Here is a 23,119-nt window from a genome sequence, read left to right as displayed (position 1 = left end):
ATGAGGCAACACCTATCATTAGGCAGCACCTACCAATAGGCAGCACTTACTATGAGGCAGGACATATCATTAGGCAACACCTACCATTAGGCAACACCTACCATTAGGCAGCATCTATCATTAGGCAGCACCTACCATTAGGCAGCACTTACTATGAGGCAGCCCATATCATTAGGCAACACCTACCATTAGGCAGCACCTATTATTAGGCAGCACCTATCATTAGGCAGCACCTACTATGAGGCAGCACCTATCATTAGGCAACACCTACCATTAGACAACATCTACTATGAGGCAGCACCTATCATTAGGCAACATCTACCATTAGGCAGCACCTACTATGAGGCAGCACCTATCATTAGGCAGCACCTATCATGAGGCAGCACCTAGCATTAAGCTGCAACTATAATATTCATACCAAATGTAAATTATGAACTAAATTATCACAGTGGTGTCATCGGCAGATGCGTGATGTCAGTTGCTCAATTATGGAGTGAGGTCCCAGTTTTTATCGCTACTTGCTGGGTCTCTTCAGAACTCAACCGCATGCACCATGAAACTTTTTATTACGACCTCTTCAATATAGGAATTCTCTACAGTACAATGTAAAATTTAAACATTCCTTCGTCTTCACCCCCAAAGTAATTAATGAATGCAAAATTCATAAACAAAGTTAGTTTTAAAACCACTTGGCTTGGAATAAAGTGAGTAGTGCAGAGTATCCCTCTCTCCACATGTCAGTATTGCAAAGCACTTTGCGTGTCACAAAGCTGACGTAATGATACAAACCGCAGCTTATTGCTTATAAATCTAATCATTTAATTTTTTAAAATAAAATTTAACTGTTTAAATTTAGTTTTCAGATGTACAATTTGCAATAGCATATAATAAAGAGCTACAATAAATGTCAGTTTTTAGGCCATGGGAGAAATCAAATGATGTACAGCATATTTTGAAAACATTTAGCTCCAACACGCAACGGTATTACAAACAAACTTGAAAAATATAAACTTCATGTGTAAAGGTGGACTATATATAAAATTTTTAAATCACCGCATAAAAAATAAGGTTTATTTTTTTGGAAAAGAGCAAAGATAAACTCTACAGCACGTGTCAACTGGTACAGTTCTATATGTTTAGAGGAAGTTGGCACAACCCAGTGCGCTGTACATGCGACTATTTTCCACATACCCATGTGATAGATGCAAAAGAAAAGATTTCTTTTGCATCAGAAGAAACCGAAGAAAACAGAAGAAACCGGTTTCAACCGGTTTCTTCTGTTTTGAACTAAGCTAGTAAACATAAGCTAGTAAACATAAGGGGTGGTCTGTAAAATAGTTATTTGTCTAGCTCTAAAAACGACAAACTCATTCACCACAAACACTACGAGTCTGCCACCAAAATACAACAGCAATGTGATGTCATACATGTTGCCTTTATACAACTCACCGATTGGTTGACCTAATTTGATCTCATCTATGGTAATTGCCTGCTCTAACAACGATTGTTGTCTTGTAAAAGGTAATTCTTCATCTTTCACCACTATGTTGTCGAATGTGACCTTGACCTGTTTGACACGCCTCTTAAAGATGAGTGAATGCCACCTATTATCATTGAGGTTCTCACCAATGACCAGAACCTAAAGTGAAATGTATAATACGTTGAGGTTATTTATTAGTAATTCAGGTCAAAATAACATCACTCATGACTTATAAATTTATAAAGCAACACTTTCTACTTGATGGAGAGAAAATTAAATAGGAAGATGTGATGGTTATATTTGGTTAACAGCTAATGAACTTTGAATGCAATAAAAAACGCTACTGTACAGATATGATATGGTGCACGGGCGTTTTTTTTCGACAAACAGCCCATTATTCTGATAAAAACGTCTTGTTAGAATTGGGAATCTTTTAACAAAAACCACCTTACACCAAGAACTACACCTACACTGCTGATGCTACATGTACTGCATGCACATGATTGCGCTAAGTTGGAAATTTCTGTGAAATTTCTCACCAAGCCGTTAAAAATCTTTTTTCAAAAACTCATCTTTTTAAGAAAATTTTGCTCAATCTTTCAAGGTAAAAATGATGTCTCTTACTAACACATGCTTACTAGTACTACATGTGCGTATGTCTTTTAGAACACTGTTAAGAACACATCACAAGAAAGCTATTCAATAATTGAGCATAACTTCAGCATAACAGTTAAAGTTGAAAAACCACCATGATTGTGAGATTTGACAGATTTCCGAGACTGTGTGATTTGAGTTACCTCTATGATTGTGAAATTTAAGAGATCCCTGATTGCGAAAGCAGGATACTATTTTAAGCGTGATGGAGCAAAAGAGTTATTTCTTGTAAGACATACTTGTTTGTCTCCGTTGATATAAATCAAGTTTTGTCCTCTGAGATAAAACATGTCATGGCTATAACTTTAGTATAGTCAATGAATGTACAAGACTTTCTTAAAAGTAGTAAGCAGCTCTTTCTACTACCGTAAGCCATGAATCCTTTTTGTATTGATAGTTTTACATCTTCTATGAGTACGGTCTTGTTTTGCATGATCACATAACATGTTCACATGACATGATAACATAACATGATCACATAACATGATCACATAACATGACCACATAACATGACCACATAACATGATCACATAACGTGATCACATAACGTGATCACATAACGTGATCACATAACGTGATCACATAACGTGATCACATAATGTGATCACATAACATGACCACATAACATGATCACATAACATGATCACATAACATGATCACATAACATGACCACATAGCCACTGAGATGAGATTAACTCACGTGTTCTATTCCAGCCAAAGCTATACGAATATAGAGTCGCCCAAGATGGAGAAACATGTCAAGCCCACTTCTGCGATTCACATTTCGACTGTTCAACAGCGCACCATGAGCGTGGCCTGTCCGAAACTGAAGTAGAATATCTTCAGCAAGCGTCACCCATTTGACCTGAGGTTTGACCTTTACTTGCTGCTGCCCATTAAATCGAATCACTGGGCTCTCTTCAACCATGGAATAGAAATGTACTTCATATATATCCGGTATCAGTTTGTGATGTGCTTTTGGCTATTAGCATGCAAAAATGTCTCACTCAAGTTTAGCCACACTTGAATAGGTTTATGTAAAGCTAAGATAATCTAACTATCCTACTTTAGTATGAAATGCCAGTCTAATAATTTGCGGTAGCTTTTTAGACCAGCTGGTAGTTCTGTTAATAACTAGAGGTGGAACGAGACACGAGATGTCTCGAGTATCGACCTGTCTCGTCTCGTATCGGTCTCGTCTCGACTTGACTATTGCCAAACTCGAGACAGGAAATAGAGCAAAAGCGCCTGCGCAAGGTTGTTAAAACATGGCTTCTTGTGGTAGCAACAACTCCATATATTGTAATGGATTGCGGGCAACTGCCTTTAAAGTTATACCCGGTCCGTTACTACCTGTTGCTATTGATTATGTTGGCCACTGAGTCTAATCATGTAGTCTGGACAACGGCCCTGTTATATTTTGGTTCGGTTCTGTGTCCTTAAAACAGATACCGGGTCGTATCTAATTACTCTTCGGATAATCCAATTTAATAAATAAGACTTTTGCGGGTAAAATGTCTGTATTTTATCGTATCGTGTCTAAACACCAACTGTCCTTCATAAAATTCGGGCCTCTTTTACGTATATACTACCAATCGCGGGTAAAACTTGCCCGGACACGGAGAAACGAACGAAAGGCCGTGTTGACCATAGTCCGTGTTCGGTTAACAATGACGTTTTGTTAGCTCAATATAAGAATATACATGTGCATGTATACAGTAATTAATATAATTTCATGAGTACAATTTAAATATAATTCACATACTACAGTTAATACACAAACAAAACTTAACATTAATGAAACGATAAGAATGAAAGTGTGATCGTGTGTTCTTTTAGTTGCGGTATTTCTTTGTAGAGCGACGGCTATCGGTTTCATTACATTAAAAAGTAAGAACTATTCAATAGATGGTAAAAATATACATGTACAAAGCAATATGTTTATAATAATTATGATCAATCAAGCTCAAAATTTTTAGAATATATAACTTCGGTATTTTAGAGCTGTTTGTGTCACTTTTGTTTACAAAAACTACATGCATATCACTATTAAAATGTTGTATTTAAGTTGTTTACACCAGGTAAAAATTCAATTTAAAAATAGTTTTATTAATTTTATATATACCAAGTAGCTAGTACTTGTAGTAGCTAGTACTTGTGTAGTGAAATCGTCACCAAATGCTCATTATTTTACTGTCTCGTGTCTCGAGTCTCGAATTTTTACAAGACAGTGTCTCGAGTCTCGTCTCGAACTTAAAAAACCTGTCTCGTTCCACCTCTATTAATAACACATATTCATATCACTTACACACATGGGTGACACATTGGTGTCCTAATTCTAAAAAAAAATTATTCAAACAGACAATTTTAGTAGATTAATAAACTTTTAATATTATCCTTGACTAGTTGAGCACTCAAATAGCACTAAAATAAGATTAGCAAAATCGATTTGAAAGTTTTAGGTGCGAATTATAATAATCTGCTTTTAATAGTTCATATTTAGATAGTGAAGAATGAGATAGCATTGCAATTATTTAGCAGAGAACGTAAAACCACTTCCTAAGAACTCAACCAATTGCTAATGACTAACGCACCATCTGAGCAAAGTCGTCCGATGTAGGCAGTCTCATAACAGTTACATCTTGTAGTCTGCTCACACATCCCTCCATTTCGGCATCGATTTCTAGAACAGCTCAGCGCTGACTGGTTGCAGCTGGCAGACACTCTAACTCCTTGCGCCTGAGCCAGTCTCCGTAGATCTTGGTACATTCCTAAAGATGACAAATTCAAGAATGCAATTGCCAGTGCCAACTAGTGTTGTTACATGGCTAGCTTATTGCCAGTGCCAACTAATGTTGTTACATGACTACCTTATTGCCAGTGCCAACTAGTGTTGTTACATGGCTAGCTTATTGCCAGTGCCAACTAGTGTAGTTACATGGCTAGCTTATAGCCAGTGCCAACTAGTGTTGTTACATGGCTAGCTTATTGCCAGTGCCAACTAGTGTTGTTACATGGCTACATGTTGTTATTGCTAAAATTTCTTCCTAGCAATAGCCATGTCAGGCACGTTACAACTATGGAGGTTTGACTAAATGTAGATCAATGGACATTGTGATTTTTATTGAACAATAAGGCTACTGAAAGATTATTTTATTTTTAGCAGTAATAATAATGCCGAAAGCTGTAATAATATTGGTGACTCGTTCAACTCGAACATACTCATTTCAATAGTAGCAGAAGTGGCAGAAAATGTCTCAAAGCTTATTCGGCAACACAATTGTAGCAGTTTTTATGGCATCGGCTGAAGTAAGATTTTATGATTATTGGTCCAAAAGTTATGACGATTTATATGCCCCCTTGTCAAACTTAGGGTTTTACCAAATATGTAACTAAGTAACGGTAAAAGATTTAATTCAGTAGCGAAAAAATTAACCCTTTAGCTACCGAAGCGCTTTCGGTTTGGAATTGCCCAGCGAATTGACATTGCTGACCAAGGTCGAAGTCACTAGATGTTGCTCGCAGTTGACGAAATGCTGTCATACATTTGCCAACAAAAATTGGCTACAACCTTTCTCTGCTACTAAGCAATAAATGCTGCCGATTGTTTGGTAAAAAGCTGCTGTGTATCTTCAGTTAGTATATATGAAATAAGTTCGAAGAATCTGATATATAGTCTGAGAATCTGATATATAATCTGAGAATCTGATATATAGTCTGAGAATCTGATATATAGTCTGAGAATCTGATATATAGTCTGAGAATCTGATATATAGTCTGAGAATCTGATATATAGTCTGAGAATCTGATATATAGTCTGAGAAACTGATATATATTCTGAAAATCTGATATATAATCTGAGAATCTGATATATAGCCTGAGAATCTATATAGTCTGAGAATCTGATATATAATCTGCGAATAGAATTAAAATACGAGCTAGAATTTATATTTAAACAAATTGCAGTCTGTTTCTTGTTAGAAATATTAGGTGTAAACAAATTCTTATCAATTGCCTTCAAGCATTTTATCAGCAATGAAGATTAGAATTTTTGAAATTAAAACCTGATAATTTATGGTACCTGTTTAAATATGGGCATGTTTATGATATTAAGACCAGAGAAACTCGCGAATGAAGTTTCTATAAAAATCAGTTTTATAGTGAACAATGAACTCGCTGTTAAAATTATCATCTTGTCCTATTCGAGTTCAAATTTAATCGATGCCATATACATGAATGTACTTGTAAATGGTAATGAAAACTATAAAGGTTGCCTATTGGTCAATGAGATACCATTGAATACATTACCATCTATTTTCACATCTCTGAGGCAGCCAACAAAACCTCTTCGTAGCCCAGAAGTGTAGACAGCGGGGTGGAGTTTCATACCACTATCAGTAAGGGCTAACCCTGCGAGGCTAACCTGACTGGTGAGTTCAAGTTTAGGGCTGCGCCGCTCACCCAGACTGATGCTTACAGGCATACTGCCGTTGAGCTGTAACGAATAATTTGATTATTCAATTATGACAAATGATGTCGAACCTGGGTGCTTTACTCAACTAAATATATAACATAGTTAAAGTACCTGGGTGCTGCACTTAACTAAATATATAACATAGTTAAAGTACCTGGGTGCTGCGCTCAACTAAATATATAACATAGTTAAAGTACCTGGGTGCTGCACTTAACTAAATATATAAAATAGTTAAAGTACCTGGGTGCTGCACTTAACTAAATATATAACATAGTTAAATTACCTGGGTGCTGCACTCAACTAAATATATAACATAGTTAAAGTACCTGGGTGCTGCACTCAACTAAATATATAACATAGTTAAAGTACCTGGGTGCTGCGCTCAACTAAATATATAACATAGTTAAAGTACCTGGGTGCTGCACTTAACTAAATATATAGCATAGTTAAAGTACCTGGGTGCTGCACTCAACTAAATATATAACATAGTTAAAGTACCTGGGTGCTGCACTCAACTAAATATATAACATAGTTAAAGTACCTGGGTGCTGTACTCAACTAAATATATAACATAGTTAAAGTACCTGGGTGCTGTACTCAACTAAATATATAACATAGTTAAAGTACCTGGGTGCTGCACTTAACTAAATATATAACATAGTTAAAGTACCTGGGTGCTGCACTTAACTAAATATATAACATAGTTAAATTACCTGGGTGCTGCACTCAACTAAATATATAACATAGTTAAAGTACCTGGGTGCTGCACTTAACTAAATATATAAAATAGGTAAATTACCTGGGTGCTGCACTCAACTAAATATATAGCATAGTTAAAGTACCTGGGTGCTGTACTCAACTAAATATATAACATAGTTAAATTACCTGGGTGCTGCACTCAACTAAATATATAACATAGTTAAAGTACCTGGGTGCTGCACTCAACTAAATATATAACATAGTTAAAGTACCTGGGTGCTGCACTTAACTAAATATATAACATAGTTAAATTACCTGGGTGCTGCACTCAACTAAATATATAACATAGTTAAAGTACCTGGGTGCTGCACTTAACTAAATATATAAAATAGGTAAATTACCTGGGTGCTGCACTCAACTAAATATATAGCATAGTTAAAGTACCTGGGTGCTGTACTCAACTAAATATATAACATAGTTAAATTACCTGGGTGCTGCACTCAACTAAATATATAGCATAGTTAAAGTACCTGGGTGCTGCACTTAACTAAATATATAACATAGTTAAAGTACCTGGGTGCTGCACTTAACTAAATATATAACATAGTTAAATTACCTGGGTGCTGCACTCAACTAAATATATAACATAGTTAAAGTACCTGGGTGCTGCACTTAACTAAATATATAACATAGTTAAAGTACCTGGGTGCTGCACTCAACTAAATATATAACATAGTTAAAGTACCTGGGTGCTGCACTCAACTAAATATATAGCATAGTTAAAGTACCTGGGTGCTGCGCTCAACTAAATATATTACATAGTTAAAGTACCTGGGTGCTGCACTCAACTAAATATATAACATAGTTAAAGTACCTGGGTGCTGCACTCAACTAAATATATTACATAGTTAAAGTACCTGGGTGCTGCACTTAACTAAATATATAACATAGTTAAAGTACCTGGGTGCTGCACTTAACTAAATATATAACATAGTTAAAGTACCTGGGTGCTGCACTTAACTAAATATATAACATAGTTAAAGTACCTGGGTGCTGTACTCAACTAAATATATTACATAGTTAAAGTACCTGGGTGCTGCACTTAACTAAATATATAACATAGTTAAAGTACCTGGGTGCTGTACTCAACTAAATATATAACATAGTTAAAGTACCTGGGTGCTGTACTCAACTAAATATATAACATAGTTAAAGTACCTGGGTGCTGCACTCAACTAAATATATAACATAGTTAAAGTACCTGGGTGCTGCACTTAACTAAATATGTAACATAGTTGAATTACCTGGGTGCTGCACTCAACTAAATATATAACATAGTTAAAGTACCTGGGTGCTGCACTTAACTAAATATATAACATAGTTAAAGTACCTGGGTGCTGCACTTAACTAAATATGTAACATAGTTGAATTACCTGGGTGCTGCACTCAACTAAATATATAACATAGTTAAAGTACCTGGGTGCTGCACTCAACTAAATATATAACATAGTTAAAGTACCTGGGTGCTGCACTTAACTAAATATATAACATAGTTAAAGTACCTGGGTGCTGTACTCAACTAAATATATAACATAGTTAAAGTACCTGGGTGCTGTACTCAACTAAATATATAACATAGTTAAAGTACCTGGGTGCTGCACTCAACTAAATATATTACATAGTTAAAGTACCTGGGTGCTGCACTTAACTAAATATATAACATAGTTAAAGTACCTGGGTGCTGTACTCAACTAAATATATAACATAGTTAAAGTACCTGGGTGCTGCACTCAACTAAATATATTACATAGTTAAAGTACCTGGGTGCTGCACTTAACTAAATATATAACATAGTTAAAGTACCTGGGTGCTGTACTCAACTAAATATATAGCATAGTTAAAGTACCTGGGTGCTGTACTCAACTAAATATATAACATAGTTAAAGTACCTGGGTGCTGTACTCAACTAAATATATAACATAGTTAAAGTACCTGGGTGCTGTACTCAACTAAATATATAGCATAGTTAAAGTACCTGGGTGCTGCACTTAACTAAATATATAACATAGTTAAAGTACCTGGGTGCTGCACTCAACTAAATATATAACATAGTTAAAGTACCTGGGTGCTGCACTCAACTAAATATATAACATAGTTAAAGTACCTGGGTGCTGCACTCAACTAAATATATAACATAGTTAAAGTACCTGGGTGCTGTACTCAACTAAATATATAACATAGTTAAAGTACCTGGGTGCTGCACTTAACTAAATATATAACATAGTTAAAGTACCTGGGTGCTGCACTTAACTAAATATATAACATAGTTAAAGTACCTGGGTGCTGTACTCAACTAAACATATAACATAGTTAAAGTACCTGGGTGCTGCACTCAACTAAATATATAACATAGTTAAAGTACCTGGGTGCTGTACTCAACTAAATATATAACATAGTTAAAGTACCTGGGTGCTGTACTCAACTAAATATATAACATAGTTAAAGTACCTGGGTGCTGCACTCAACTAAATATATAACATAGTTAAAGTACCTGGGTGCTGCACTCAACTAAATATATAACATAGTTAAAGTACCTGGGTGCTGTACTCAACTAAATATATAACATAGTTAAAGTACCTGGGTGCTGTACTCAACTAAATATATAACATAGTTAAAGTACCTGGGTGCTGCACTCAACTAAATATATAACATAGTTAAAGTACCTGGGTGCTGCACTCAACTAAATATATAACATAGTTAAAGTACCTGGGTGCTGTACTCAACTAAATATATAACATAGTTAAAGTACCTGGGTGCTGCACTTAACTAAATATATAAAATAGTTAAAGTACCTGGGTGCTGTACTCAACTAAATATATAACATAGTTAAAGTACCTGGGTGCTGCACTTAACTAAATATATAACATAGTTAAAGTACCTGGGTGCTGCACTTAACTAAATATATAAAATAGGTAAAGTACCTGGGTGCTGTACTCAACTAAATATATAACATAGTTAAAGTACCTGGGTGCTGTACTCAACTAAATATATAACATAGTTAAAGTACCTGGGTGCTGCACTTAACTAAATATATAAAATAGTTAAAGTACCTGGGTGCTGTACTCAACTAAATATATAACATAGTTAAAGTACCTGGGTGCTGCACTTAACTAAATATATAACATAGTTAAAGTACCTGGGTGCTGCACTTAACTAAATATATAAAATAGGTAAAGTACCTGGGTGCTGTACTCAACTAAATATATAACATAGTTAAAGTACCTGGGTGCTGTACTCAACTAAATATATAACATAGTTAAAGTACCTGGGTGCTGCACTTAACTAAATATATAAAATAGTTAAAGTACCTGGGTGCTGTACTCAACTAAATATATAACATAGTTAAAGTACCTGGGTGCTGCACTTAACTAAATATATAACATAGTTAAAGTACCTGGGTGCTGCACTTAACTAAATATATAAAATAGGTAAAGTACCTGGGTGCTGTACTCAACTAAATATATAACATAGTTAAAGTACCTGGGTGCTGTACTCAACTAAATATATAACATAGTTAAAGTACCTGGGTGCTGCACTCAACTAAATATATTACATAGTTAAAGTACCTGGGTGCTGCACTTAACTAAATATATAACATAGTTAAAGTACCTGGGTGCTGCACTCAACTAAATATATAACATAGTTAAAGTACCTGGGTGCTGCACTCAACTAAATATATAACATAGTTAAAGTACCTGGGTGCTGTACTCAACTAAATATATAACATAGTTAAAGTACCTGGGTGCTGCACTTAACTAAATATATAAAATAGTTAAAGTACCTGGGTGCTGTACTCAACTAAATATATAACATAGTTAAAGTACCTGGGTGCTGCACTTAACTAAATATATAACATAGTTAAAGTACCTGGGTGCTGCACTTAACTAAATATATAAAATAGGTAAAGTACCTGGGTGCTGTACTCAACTAAATATATAACATAGTTAAAGTACCTGGGTGCTGTACTCAACTAAATATATAACATAGTTAAAGTACCTGGGTGCTGCACTCAACTAAATATATAACATAGTTAAAGTACCTGGGTGCTGTACTCAACTAAATATATAACATAGTTAAATTACCTGGGTGCTGCACTTAACTAAATATATAAAATAGGTAAAGTACCTGGGTGCTGTACTCAACTAAATATAAAACATAGTTAAAGTACCTGGGTGCTGCACTTAACTAAATATATAAAATAGGTAAAGTACCTGGGTGCTGTACTCAACTAAATATATAACATAGTTAAAGTACCTGGGTGCTGCACTCAACTAAATATATAACATAGTTAAAGTACCTGGGTGCTGCACTCAACTAAATATATAACATAGTTAAAGTACCTGGGTGCTGTACTCAACTAAATATATAACATAGTTAAAGTACCTGGGTGCTGCACTTAACTAAATATATAACATAGTTAAAGTACCTGGGTGCTGTACTCAACTAAATATATAACATAGTTAAAGTACCTGGGTGCTGCACTCAACTAAATATATAACATAGTTAAAGTACCTGGGTGCTGCACTCAACTAAATATATAACATAGTTAAAGTACCTGGGTGCTGTACTCAACTAAATATATAACATAGTTAAAGTACCTGGGTGCTGCACTTAACTAAATATATAACATAGTTAAATTACCTGGGTGCTGCACTTAACTAAATATATAAAATAGGTAAAGTACCTGGGTGCTGTACTCAACTAAATATAAAACATAGTTAAAGTACCTGGGTGCTGCACTTAACTAAATATATAAAATAGGTAAAGTACCTGGGTGCTGTACTCAACTAAATATATAACATAGTTAAAGTACCTGGGTGCTGCACTCAACTAAATATATAACATAGTTAAAGTACCTGGGTGCTGCACTCAACTAAATATATAACATAGTTAAAGTACCTGGGTGCTGTACTCAACTAAACATATAACATAGTTAAAGTACCTGGGTGCTGCACTCAACTAAATATATAACATAGTTAAAGTACCTGGGTGCTGCACTCAACTAAATATATAACATAGTTAAAGTACCTGGGTGCTGTACTTAACTAAATATATAAAATAGTTAAAGTACCTGGGTGCTGCACTCAACTAAATATATAACATAGTTAAAGTACCTGGGTGCTGCACTTAACTAAATATATAACATAGTTAAAGTACCTGGGTGCTGCGCTCAACTAAATATATAACATAGTTAAAGTACCTGGGTGCTGCACTCAACTAAATATATAACATAGTTAAAGTACCTGGGCGCTGTACTCAACTAAATATATAACATAGTTAAAGTACCTGGGTGCTGCGCTCAACTAAATATATAACATAGTTAAAGTACCTGGGTGCTGCACTCAACTAAATATATAACATAGTTAAAGTACCTGGGTGCTGCACTTAACTAAATATATAACATAGTTAAAGTACCTGGGTGCTGCGCTCAACTAAATATATAACATAGTTAAAGTACCTGGGTGCTGCACTCAACTAAATATATAACATAGTTAAAGTACCTGGGTGCTGCACTTAACTAAATATATAACATAGTTAAAGTACCTGGGTGCTGCGCTCAACTAAATATATAACATAGTTAAAGTACCTGGGTGCTGCACTCAACTAAATATATAACATAGTTAAAGTACCTGGGTGCTGTACTCAACTAAATATATAACATAGTTAAAGTACCTGGGTGCTGCACTTAACTAAATATATAACATAGTTAAAGTACCTGGGTGCTGCGCTCAACTAAATATATAACATAGTTAAAGTACCTGGGTGCTGCACTCAACTAAATATATAACATAGTTAAAGTACCTGGGTGCTGCACTTAACTAAATATATAACATAGTTAAAGTACCTGGGTGCTGCGCTCAACTAAATATATAACATAGTTAAAGTACCTGGGTGCTGCACTCAACTAAATATATAACATAGTTAAAGTACCTGGGTGCTGCACTTAACTAAATATATAACATAGTTAAAGTACCTGGGTGCTGTACTCAACTAAACATATAACATAGTTAAAGTACCTGGGTGCTGCACTCAACTAAATATATAACATAGTTAAAGTACCTGGGTGCTGCACTCAACTAAATATATAACATAGTTAAAGTACCTGGGTGCTGCACTTAACTAAATATATAACATAGTTAAAGTACCTGGGTGCTGCACTTAACTAAATATATAACATAGTTAAAGTACCTGGGTGCTGCACTTAACTAAATATATAACATAGTTAAAGTACCTGGGTGCTGTACTCAACTAAATATATAACATAGTTAAAGTACCTGGGTGCTGCGCTCAACTAAATATATAACATAGTTAAAGTACCTGGGTGCTGTACTCAACTAAATATATAACATAGTTAAAGTACCTGGGTGCTGCGCTCAACTAAATATATAACATAGTTAAAGTACCTGGGTGCTGTACTCAACTAAACATATAACATAGTTAAAGTACCTGGGTGCTGCACTTAACTAAATATATAACATAGTTAAAGTACCTGGGTACTGTACTCAACTAAATATATAACATAGTTAAAGTACCTGGGTGCTGCACTTAACTAAATATATAACATAGTTAAAGTACCTGGGTGCTGTACTCAACTAAATATATAACATAGTTAAAGTACCTGGGTGCTGCACTTAACTAAATATATAACATAGTTAAAGTACCTGGGTGCTGCACTCAACTAAATATATAAAATAGGTAAAGTACCTGGGTGCTGTACTCAACTAAATATAAAACATAGTTAAATTACCTGGGTGCTGCACTCAACTAAATATATTACATAGTTAAAGTACCTGGGTGCTGCACTCAACTAAACATATAAAATAGTTCAATGACCTGGTTACTGCACACATTTAAGCATGTTGCTCAATCTGTTGGTCCAGTAAAAGTGGTAAAAAGAACTCTTGGTTCGATAGACTTTGTTTGGAGCAATTAACGTTTGACGCATTTCCCAAGGTTTAAAAATTTCAAAGTAAAACCTCCACATTTTATATGTTTATATCAGCCTGAAACAACAGGAGGAAGCTCTGGATTTCTGTAGAAGTTTTTTGTCAATTGTCAAAATGGGTGTCTGATTTAACTGCCTGTTAACAACTTGTCTTGATTTGATGTGGGAGGTGCACATTTCTCATTCCAAAAGGGTGTGTGGCGTGAACATTCCTGACTCCAAAAGGTAGTATGGAGTCAACTTTCTTCCTCCAAACACAGTTTTGAAACTTTAGAGAACGTCTAATAATATTTAATTACATATAATTGTATTATTACTAATACCATGGCATGGCTAACATTGCATAATGTGTAGGGAAGGCATAGCCATACCAACCTCAATACTGATGCCAGAGTTTTCCAAGGTAACATAGACGTGTATGTCTGTACCATTATCTACCCGAGCATTACCGATCTGCCTTCTAATAATCACTCCGATATGTTCTACTATGAGGTAGAGATGTCCTTCTAGTAACTCCAATGCAAAGACACTGCTGAAACATTAGAGATTCATTCATTACCAATCTTTGTTAACAAGCTATGAGTTATGAGTCACGGCTGAATAATTTGATGCCCAAAAGGTTTATTGGTGAAGAACTAGCCGGGTGAATAGACTGATTTTAAATATCGCATTTGACCAATCAAAAACAAGGCTCTAATTTAGTAAAGAATCTGGTACATCAATTACTGAAATAATTTTTGTTACAATTTTAAATTGTGGTAAAAACTATTATTTAACTGGTGTATAGTCCTTATCAGTACTGTATACTGACTATTCTTACACTAGTATACCGTATAACCTTTATCAGTATTGTATAACAAGCACCCAACTGCACAGTTGTCTGACATCAAGGTGACTAAGCACTTTTACACAACTAACATGCTACTCTTGCATAACTATCTCAAAAACTCCACAACACTCTTTGTTTTCAGTTATAACTCTATTGTAAAGCAATCATAAAAAACTTCTGTAAATTATCTCAGTGTTATGTTAGTCTATCACATAGAGCAGACTTTAATAATTGACTATTGAAAAGTTGACCCTATTGAATGGTTGTCCACTGCAGTATAACTGCATACTCTAATTTTGCTACAAAGATTATTTTTCAACACCCATCCTTCTTCTACTGTACACTTGAGGAATTCATATTAACACTCACTCTTCTCCTACTGCGTACAAGAGCAGTCCATCTTTTACAGTTGTTCTAAACGTAAAGGAGATATAATTTGTCTTTGATGTGCTTAGCTTCTGTAGTAGAATTCTGTCTTGGATGCGCACTATAGAAACGCCTTCACTCTGTGTGGCCTACAAGTTCAAAAGTGTGACGAAAAATGGAAAATAGAGCCTCGTCACACAAATAGAAAAGTTTATATAAACATCACTGTTTAGCTATCGATGTAGTATTTCTATTGAGCTTTTACAACTGTAACAAGCACAGGTGTCCTTTAGCGGGGATATTGCCGAAGCCGAGATCGGGCCGTAGTCTACGCACACAAAATAACAACAAAGGTCCACGTAGTTATGAGCAAAAACAAAAGTATCCACCCAAATATCTCACCAATCCGATGAGCAGCACACACAAAAACTAAACCAATCGACTGAGCCACCCATCATGTCAAAATATTCCAAGTTTCAAGTCATGTCTTACACAACTCACCTTATGGTTTATCAAAAGTTGTCCCAAAGTCCCTATTAATTCGAGACTGTCTAATTGCTGTTTTAGAAATGGTCGCCGCTGGCCTAACCTAACGTCCTAATTCAACATCTCAGTAACTATCGGGACTTTGCTGAGTGCTCCCGAACTTTTTGATTCCCTCTTTTAGCAATGCCCTGATAGTTACTAAAATGTTGAATCAGGACGTTAGGCAAGGCTAGCGGCGACCATTTCTAAAACAGATATTGGACAGTCTCAAATTAATAGGGACTTTGGGACAAGTTTTGACAAACCATAAAGTGAGTTGTGCAAGACATGACTTGAAACTTGGAATATTTTGGCATGATGGGTGGCTCAGTCGATTGGTTTAGTTTTTGTGTGTGCTGCTCATCGGATTGGTGAGATATTTGGGTGGATACTTTTGTTTTTGCTCATAACTACGTGGACCTTTGTTGTTATTTTGTGTGTGTAGACTACGGCCCGATCTCGGCTTCGGCAATATCCCCGCTAAAGGACACCTGTGGTAACAAGCATCATATACTATATATATATTTCATTATGAGTAGAACATAATTTTTCTGAATCTATCTTAACAGACTAACAGATCTATCTTAACAGAGTCGTTGAAGACAACTATTTATTGAATTAAGTTTGCGAAATTATGTAATTGAGTCAGTTACAAGACACTGTTAATAACAATATACTCATACAGAGTCAGTTACAGGACAATGTTAGTAACAATATACTTATACAGAGTCAGTTACAAGACACTGTTAATAACAATATACTTATACAGAGTCAGTTACAGGACACTGTTAGTAACAATATACTTATACAGAGTCAGTTACAAGACACTGTTAGTAATAATATACTTATACAGAGTCAGTTACAGGACACTGTTAGTAACAATGTACTTATACAGAGTCAGTTACAAGACACTGTTAGTAACGATATACTTATACAGAGTCAGTTACAAGGCACTGTTAGTAACAATATACTCATACAGAGTCAGTTACAAGACACTGTTAGTAACATTATACTTATACAGAGTCAGCTGCAAACATAGGTACCCTGTTTAATAATACACTCAGTGGATGACTACAGCCGGCTACCTACACTATATATCAAATACTGTATCTTACAGGCTGACAAGTGTTCCCCATGTTGATGTCTCCGAACTGTGAGATGAAAGGAGAACCTGAATTGGCTTGCCTCAGCATCAGAAGGCGAAGAGAGTCGGCAATAAATTTTACCTGAACATAAATAGAATGACTTGTTTAAATATTTAGCTACCAAACGTAGTTTACTGTACAAAATTCAAATGTTAAAAAATCAAACATTTAACATAGTTATTGTAAATAAATACATATTATCTGCTTTTATAATATGAGACACACCTGACACTCTCTCAGAGATCTTCAAGTGTAATAACTAATCGCATAATTATTTCCAAGTATGGCAAGGCGGTTGATTGGTGCAAGTGCTAGTGTCTGCCTGCGAAGCTAAAAAACTGTAAGTTCGAATCCCGCTCAAAGCGATTCGCTTTCCTAACCTCTATGCATGGCTTTGAACAGACTGACACCGTCTCTCCTATTATACACTGTGTTTCCATGCTTCAAGTGTGTTTGGAGTTGCCCGCTGCTGACGAATTCAAACCCTACCATTTCAACGATTTGGAGTTGCAATATAGATCATGTTAAGATTCGGGATGTATCCGTCAGAACCAAACTTTTTAAAGTAGACGCACTTTCAGGTCACGGTCATTTTTCAATTTATGCGTAGTCAACTAGTTGTACTAAAAATTAATTATTACATCATATTCGTACGAGCAACTCATCCTTGGCATGTAAATGTTAATGCTAAGGCAAAAAGTTAAGCAAAAACAGTGGTGAGTAGTAAAACGTTTTCATAGCAGAAACCCAAGTGGTTGTGTGTTGGAATTGTTTAACCTTCACTGGGTAAAACTTAGCCGAGTATTATCAATTCAGATCCATCAACAGATCTACCCAATTCCATGCCGAAGTAGTCTCACAGCAAATCTTTTACGCAAATTAGCAAAGTGAAATGGCATCAAATGCGTTTATATTTTGCTGCTTCTATAATTCTAAGTGGAAGCAACTTCGAGCCCATTCGAAGCATGGAAATGCAGTGGTAGTCATGGCTAGCTCTCAGCTAGTATAAAAGATCATCAGGTGTAATAAGTATCAGCACAATTATTCCCAAACCCAGGTGGTGCAGATGGTAGTGTGCGCGGCTGATAAGCAAAATGTTCAAATTTCATGCAAATCCGAAGTCCTTTCCCAACATCCAACTGTGGTTACTGACAGACACGGCTCATATAGCAAAGATTATTTGTAAAAATTGTCTAAGCATTTGAACAGTTTTAATTTCCGGAACCTTCCAAAACAGATTGTGCTCTAGAACCAAGTTAAACTGTACTTAAATCCTTTTTCAAAACTTTGGAGATTGATCTGCAGAAAACTGACTCTTTGACTTAAGATCTTTTATATATTCTATCCAATAATCACCCACCCTCTTATCTACATTTACCTGCATTAATACCTATTTCAGACTATCCAATAATCACTCACCTTCTTATCTACATTTACCTGCAATAATTCCTATTTCAGACTATCCAAGACTATTTATTATTGACAAGGACTGGACACCCGATGCGCAGAAGCGCATATCTACCTTTGATCTGAAGACCATACCTACATCTGGCTAGATGTAGGTAGATGTAGATATGTAGTTGTAACAGTACCTACATCTTGCTAGATGTAGGTAGATGTAGATATGTAGTTGTAACAGTACCTACATCTGGCTAGATGTAGGTAGATGTAGATATGTAGTTGTAACAGTACGTACATCTTGCTAGATGTACGTATCTACAGTTAACAAAAATATTAAAGCTTTAAACTAACTGACTATCAGCTGAGTTGCCCGATTGAGGTATAGACAGATTAAAGAGGGGATTATCTGCAGATTAACCAACTACTAACCTCCTTTAGGCAACCGCGAAAGTTCTGGGTAGCTCGAGAGCCAGGAAGCTTTCTCAGGTTCCGTGTTCCGCCCACGTATAGAACCCTGCTTACAAGCTGAGAGAACTTTCCAGCAAATGAGCGTGATACCTCATACATTCTATCCACGTTGACAGACACCTGTAGAGCATGTCATTCTGACAAATTATGATTGAATATAAACATGCATTCAACAGAGGTACATGTGTGACATACACACGTACTGCACATGTAAATACACAGATGTACATACAAACCAACACAACATTGGTTTGTCTAAGATGATTCTTAACACCAAAAGTTGGTCACCTGACCATGTGTAGAGACAAGAGACTATAACTCTCATAGTATTTATCAAATGCATGACCTCGATGTTTTAACTTGATCGAAGTTCAACGCTCCGAAGAAAAATACGTGTTGAAATGATGTCATAGCTTCGCAGCTTTCGGTCTCTCTTATTATTGATATCGGCTATTGCATTCAAGTTACAGCGTTGTACGCCTCTATTCTGTCAGCCTCTTTGCCGAAGTGCAACAATAGGCGCCACAATCGCATTTTCACTTTCACCTTCACATTCGAACCAATGTGTTTAACCGCAATCAGGTGTTGTCAATTTCAATCTTGGCTGCCAGAACACCTCAATCACCAAAAAAAATTTCAAATAATAGAAAAATACCGCTACTTTTTGATAAACTTTAGTAAAATTTGGTGTAAGTTCTACTTTGAGCTTACTTCAATGCTACTTTAAGAGACCGACTAAGAGGAGACAACTCTAACAGTGTTTGATGTAGTGAATAGTATGTGTTCTAAATGCTTTATTTGACAGTTGTTTACAATGCAGGTACATAGTTGCAATGGCCTATAGAATTGGTTAATCCTAAAACTTTGATCAATAAAAAACTATACAAAGAGGAGACAACTCTTAAACCCAAAACCAGGCAATGAGTGCCTGGACAGCAGTTTGAAAACTTGAGCAGGTGGAGAGAGTTTAACATTTACAATAGATGTCGGGTTATAGAACAGTTGAGTGATCATACACAACGATGAACTTTGTTAATGATTCTAACGATGCTCAACTAGTTCTGTCAGTAAAATAATATAGAACAAAGATACAATAATAAGATAATATATAAAGATTAAACACAATCACATATGCTACACTATGCAGTAAGAACAAAAGTTAAAATATAATATAATGCACAGCAATAAAGCATTTGAACCAAACAAAGCAACCGACCAATCAGATTGTAAGACAGCCTGTGTAATACTTACAGTGCAGCGTCCAATGTCCTTCGTCAACTACAATACCCAAAAGTCGTCAACATTTGGGTATCAAAGTGAAACAAGTGCGAAACATGCTTAAAACATTTGCCGAGTTTAAAGTGATATATGTATACATATTTAGGTTTGAAAATGTAAAAACACAAAATAATATGTGTATTTATTTTGCTTCTTCAGTTCAATTGTGCAAAAACACATTTATATATATAATTTTTTGAGTTTTTTTTCAAAATCAAACCCAGATAATAGTATTTATATAAACATCACTAAACTAGATTTACACACAAGCAAGGAACAAATTATAACCCAAATATATTTTAGTAAAATCCAAATTACTTATTATTTAAATATATACAGTATATATAACAAAAATTGTTTCCTCACCCTTATTAACTTGCTTGAGTGGTAATGTCTGCTCAAGCAAGTGTCTCCTACCAGAGACATGGGAAGGTAACTGAGCTTGATATAGTGTATATAATATATATACATACATATACATATATAGAGTATATATATATAGAGTATAAATAGCATACATATATACTATATATATTGTATATCTATACAGTATACATATGCAGTCAATGTATATGTTCAGTCTATGTATACTGTACATATATAGAATACAGTATACACCATATGTGTACAGTATACATATAGTGTACAGTATACACTAAATATAAATATACTATACAATATACATATACTGTATGTACAGTATATATAGTACATGTACATATATGTACTGTATAGTATACTGTATATATAGCACTATGTATACAAGAAGCCTAATCCAAAGAGAGCTTCTTGTACAATATACAGATTAGGCTATAAAATAAAAACATACAAAATTAATTTAAACTGATACTTTTATTTTTAGTATATAGCTTAGCTATATTTTCCAGCTAGTTTAAAATCTTCACTTATAGGAGGCTTTATGTAACCTTGAGCTACAACAAACAGTTGATGTAATAACAGCGCAGAGATCCATCTGATGTATTTTACTGTGACACCGAGACCTCGCCCCTTCTTTGCCTCACTTAGGAATACTCATGACAAACCAGTATTGACTACATAGATACTCTCGTAAGCCTCAAATAGGCCATAGAGAGGAAGAGAAGGTAAGATGAGATGGCCATTAAAGAATGGGCAATGGAGAAGAGCACCTGTCAGCCTTAAAAATCACATTGACATACATTGTCAAGGATTAATGCGCTGCCAAATCAATAATACTGTTTAATAGGAAAGCACACAATAGCAATATTACAGAGCTCTGGCAGCAGCTACAAAAATGGGTCTAGCATTTTGAGTCAAACTTTACAGTGGTCAACCACTGTAAAAAGCTTATGGATATAACAGAATAACAAAACAGTTTTGTATTGAGACTGAGGAATAGATCTAGTCATTGCAACTGGTTTATTTTAAGCAGATAGGAATGATTGTAGCTTTGCTTTTTTAGTATTTTTGAGCTGCCATACTATAATATTGTAGCTGTATCACATTATACAGTAATGCTATAGCTTAAATGATATACACACCAATGATCATAGGTAGACTATCACGTTATAGATTAGATGATATTCATACTATGTTATATAAAGACTGAATACATATCTATTAGGAGTCTATGATATAAGTTCATAAGGGTGGGTTTAAAGCTCACCTATGACCTAATAAAACAAGATTTACTCTATTTAATAGTGACTCATAGCTAGATGTAGCCTGTGGTCTCACCTTTGATGCATGTCTGCTGATGACAAGTTCATGCCAGTAGTCATCATCAAACTGTCTTCCGGTGCCAACAAGGTCAACTTCTTCCCCATTTCCCATATCAATAGCGAGATAGATAACTCCCTCATATAAACCAACATTCAGGTACTGCATGGTATCACCTGGACAGAAAGAAGTGTGCCTGTAACCGTGCTGAAGTCACACATCAGCAGACAGTAAGGTTTATTTTAATATGCTGGTTATTCATGGCTGCTCAAAGATTAGTTTTTAAACTACAAACAAATGATTGGACAATCTACATGTATGTATATAAATCTAGATATATGTAAATGTAGATATAAATCTCAATATTTGTCTGTCCAGTTACAGTGATGAAGTTTTAGGAATGATAAATCCGCTTCGTATAGGATTTGAACTCAGAACCCCCAAGTCTGCAGACCGGTGAGCTAATCAACACTACATCTACACTACATTATCCTTGCCATACTATGGAGTAATAGGGCACATACTTATGCATACATACTAGCAGGCTTTAACTTCATAATTGCATTATAAAATATTATGCATAATGTAATGTCACAAGCTGGCTTCAGATGTCACGGCTCTTATTATAGTAAGTTACTAGCTTAAGTTACTCAAATTCAACGAGTAATTGTTTTATTACCCATGCAATGTCGGGTATTCAACTAGTATTTACTATGTAGTACGAGCAGTGTTTGTCCAAAGCCATGGTTTGAGGTTGGAAAAAGGATTGGATCTCACAGGTTTGAAATCATGACTTTTGGGATGGTACACCAGCACTTTAACAATTTCACCAATCACCCATCCACTTGCACTGCCGAATAACTGTACATATGGTTATTACACCTGACCCATTCTCAAGACAAATTAGATTGCTTGAGTGACAGTCTTTGCTACGTACCGTAGTACGAGTAGTGTCTGTCTAAAGCCCTACTTAGAGGTTAGGATAAAATATCGCTTTGTTCAGGACTCGAACTCAAGACATTAGGATTAGTAGACCAGCACACTACCACCTGCATCAATCAACCACTTTTCAGCATCGCAAAATAATTGTGTATAT

General features: G+C 35.3%; 1 protein-coding gene across 2 annotated transcripts in view; it reads right to left on the bottom strand.

Annotated features, from left to right (window-relative positions):
• Positions 1-14,735, bottom strand: part of LOC137396764 (neurexin-1-like) — a 31,587-nt gene extending 16,852 nt beyond the window's left edge. For both annotated transcript variants that reach the window (XM_068083073.1, XM_068083074.1), the window contains exons 1-5: positions 14,689-14,735; positions 6,443-6,629; positions 4,729-4,905; positions 2,835-3,052; positions 1,450-1,639 (exon numbers count right to left, since the gene is read on the bottom strand). In XM_068083073.1, the coding sequence (XP_067939174.1) occupies positions 1,450-1,639; positions 2,835-3,052; positions 4,729-4,905; positions 6,443-6,617 (760 nt within the window). In that variant the 5' untranslated portion in view covers positions 6,618-6,629; positions 14,689-14,735. The remainder of the gene's footprint in view (positions 1-1,449; positions 1,640-2,834; positions 3,053-4,728; positions 4,906-6,442; positions 6,630-14,688) is intronic.
• Positions 14,736-23,119: the final 8,384 nt, after the last annotated feature.

The sequence above is a fragment of the Watersipora subatra genome, chromosome 5 (genome assembly GCF_963576615.1).
Source record: "Watersipora subatra chromosome 5, tzWatSuba1.1, whole genome shotgun sequence".
Lineage (NCBI taxonomy): Eukaryota > Metazoa > Bryozoa > Gymnolaemata > Cheilostomatida > Watersiporidae > Watersipora > Watersipora subatra.
This window is presented reverse-complemented; position numbering and strand designations above follow the sequence as displayed.